Source organism: Corvus brachyrhynchos, unplaced genomic scaffold, assembly GCF_000691975.1.
Source record: "Corvus brachyrhynchos isolate BGI_N302 unplaced genomic scaffold, ASM69197v1 scaffold830, whole genome shotgun sequence".
NCBI classification, from domain to species: Eukaryota; Metazoa; Chordata; class Aves; order Passeriformes; family Corvidae; genus Corvus; species Corvus brachyrhynchos.
The window spans coordinates 171,928-173,113 of record NW_008235721.1 but is presented as its reverse complement, the minus strand read 5'-3'; the positions used below and the strand labels follow the sequence as shown (position 1 = coordinate 173,113).

Here is a 1,186-nt window from a genome sequence, read left to right as displayed (position 1 = left end):
GGCCCCCCCGCTGGAGATGAAGACTCCGGTGCCCCCCCCCCAGTCCGAGTGTAACCCTGTGGGGGCTCTGCAGGTGGGTGACCCCAGGGAGGGGACACAAGGGGACACCAACCCCCCTCCCTTCCCTGGTTTGGGAGCCGTTCCCATTTTGGGGTGATGACCTGGCCAGGAGGGGACATGGCCCTTGGGGAGGTGACCTCACCTATTTGGGGGGGAGGGGACAATGGCCTTTGGGGTCTCTTCCTCCTTTTTGGGACAGTTATTCTTGTTTTGGGGTCAGTTGCCTCCTTTTGGGGTCAGTTACCTCCATTTTGAGGATGGTTCTCCCCATTTCAGACCCATTACCCGTTTTGGGGCTGAATATCCCCATTTAGGGACAGTTATTCCCCTTTTGGGGCCGGTTATCCCCATTTAAGGGACAGTTATTCCTGCTTTGGGCTGGTTATCACTATTCTGGGGACAGTTATGGCCCTTTTGGGGCTGGTTATCCCCATCTTGGGCCAGTTATGCCCATTTTGGGCCAGTTATCTCCATTTTGCGGCCCGTTACCCCCCTTGTGGGGCCACTGATGGCTGTTGTGGGGCTGTCCCTGCGCGGGGGTGGCCCTGTCCCTGTGCCCAGGAGCTGGTGGTGCAGAAGGGCTGGCGCCTGCCCGAGTACACGGTGACGCAGGAGTCGGGGCCGGCGCACCGCAAGGAGTTCACCATGACGTGCCGCGTGGAGAGATTCGTGGAGATCGGTGAGGGGGGAAGGGACCCCCGGGGGCTACTGGGGGGGTTCTGGGGGGTCCCGGCTCACCCCCAGCCCCCTCCGCAGGCAGCGGCACCTCCAAGAAGCTGGCGAAGCGCAACGCAGCCGCCAAGATGCTCGTGCGGATCCACAACGTCCCCATGGAGCCGCGGGACGGCAGCGAGGCCGAGGGCGAGGAGGACCAGTTCAACATGGTACTGGGGACACTGGGGGGGACACGGGCACCCCAAAGCCACCCCGGAGTCACCCCAGAGTGCCCCTCTCCAGGGGTGTAGGGAGGGCACCCACTGGGTTTGGGGCCGTGAGCGGCTGAGCGTGGCCCCGCGGGTGTCCTGCTGTTCCCATATTCCCGGGGGGATTCCCGTGCCTCGGGGGGGGCGGGACGGTCCCCCAGGGGCTCGGCAGGAGCCCGAGGGCCCCCGGCCCCCCCCCCCCA

At 64.8% G+C, this 1,186-nt stretch overlaps 1 protein-coding gene across 1 annotated transcript in view; it reads left to right on the top strand.

Annotated features, from left to right (window-relative positions):
• Positions 1–1,180, top strand: part of TARBP2 (TARBP2, RISC loading complex RNA binding subunit) — a 2,433-nt gene extending 1,253 nt beyond the window's left edge. Inside the window, exons 2-4 of the mRNA XM_017729410.1 lie at positions 1–73; positions 622–739; positions 817–1,180. The exon at positions 1–73 is cut by the window's left edge and continues 36 nt beyond it. Coding sequence (XP_017584899.1) covers positions 1–73; positions 622–739; positions 817–1,025 — 400 coding nt within the window. The 3' untranslated portion in view covers positions 1,026–1,180. The remainder of the gene's footprint in view (positions 74–621; positions 740–816) is intronic.
• The last annotated feature ends 6 nt before the right edge of the window (positions 1,181–1,186 follow it).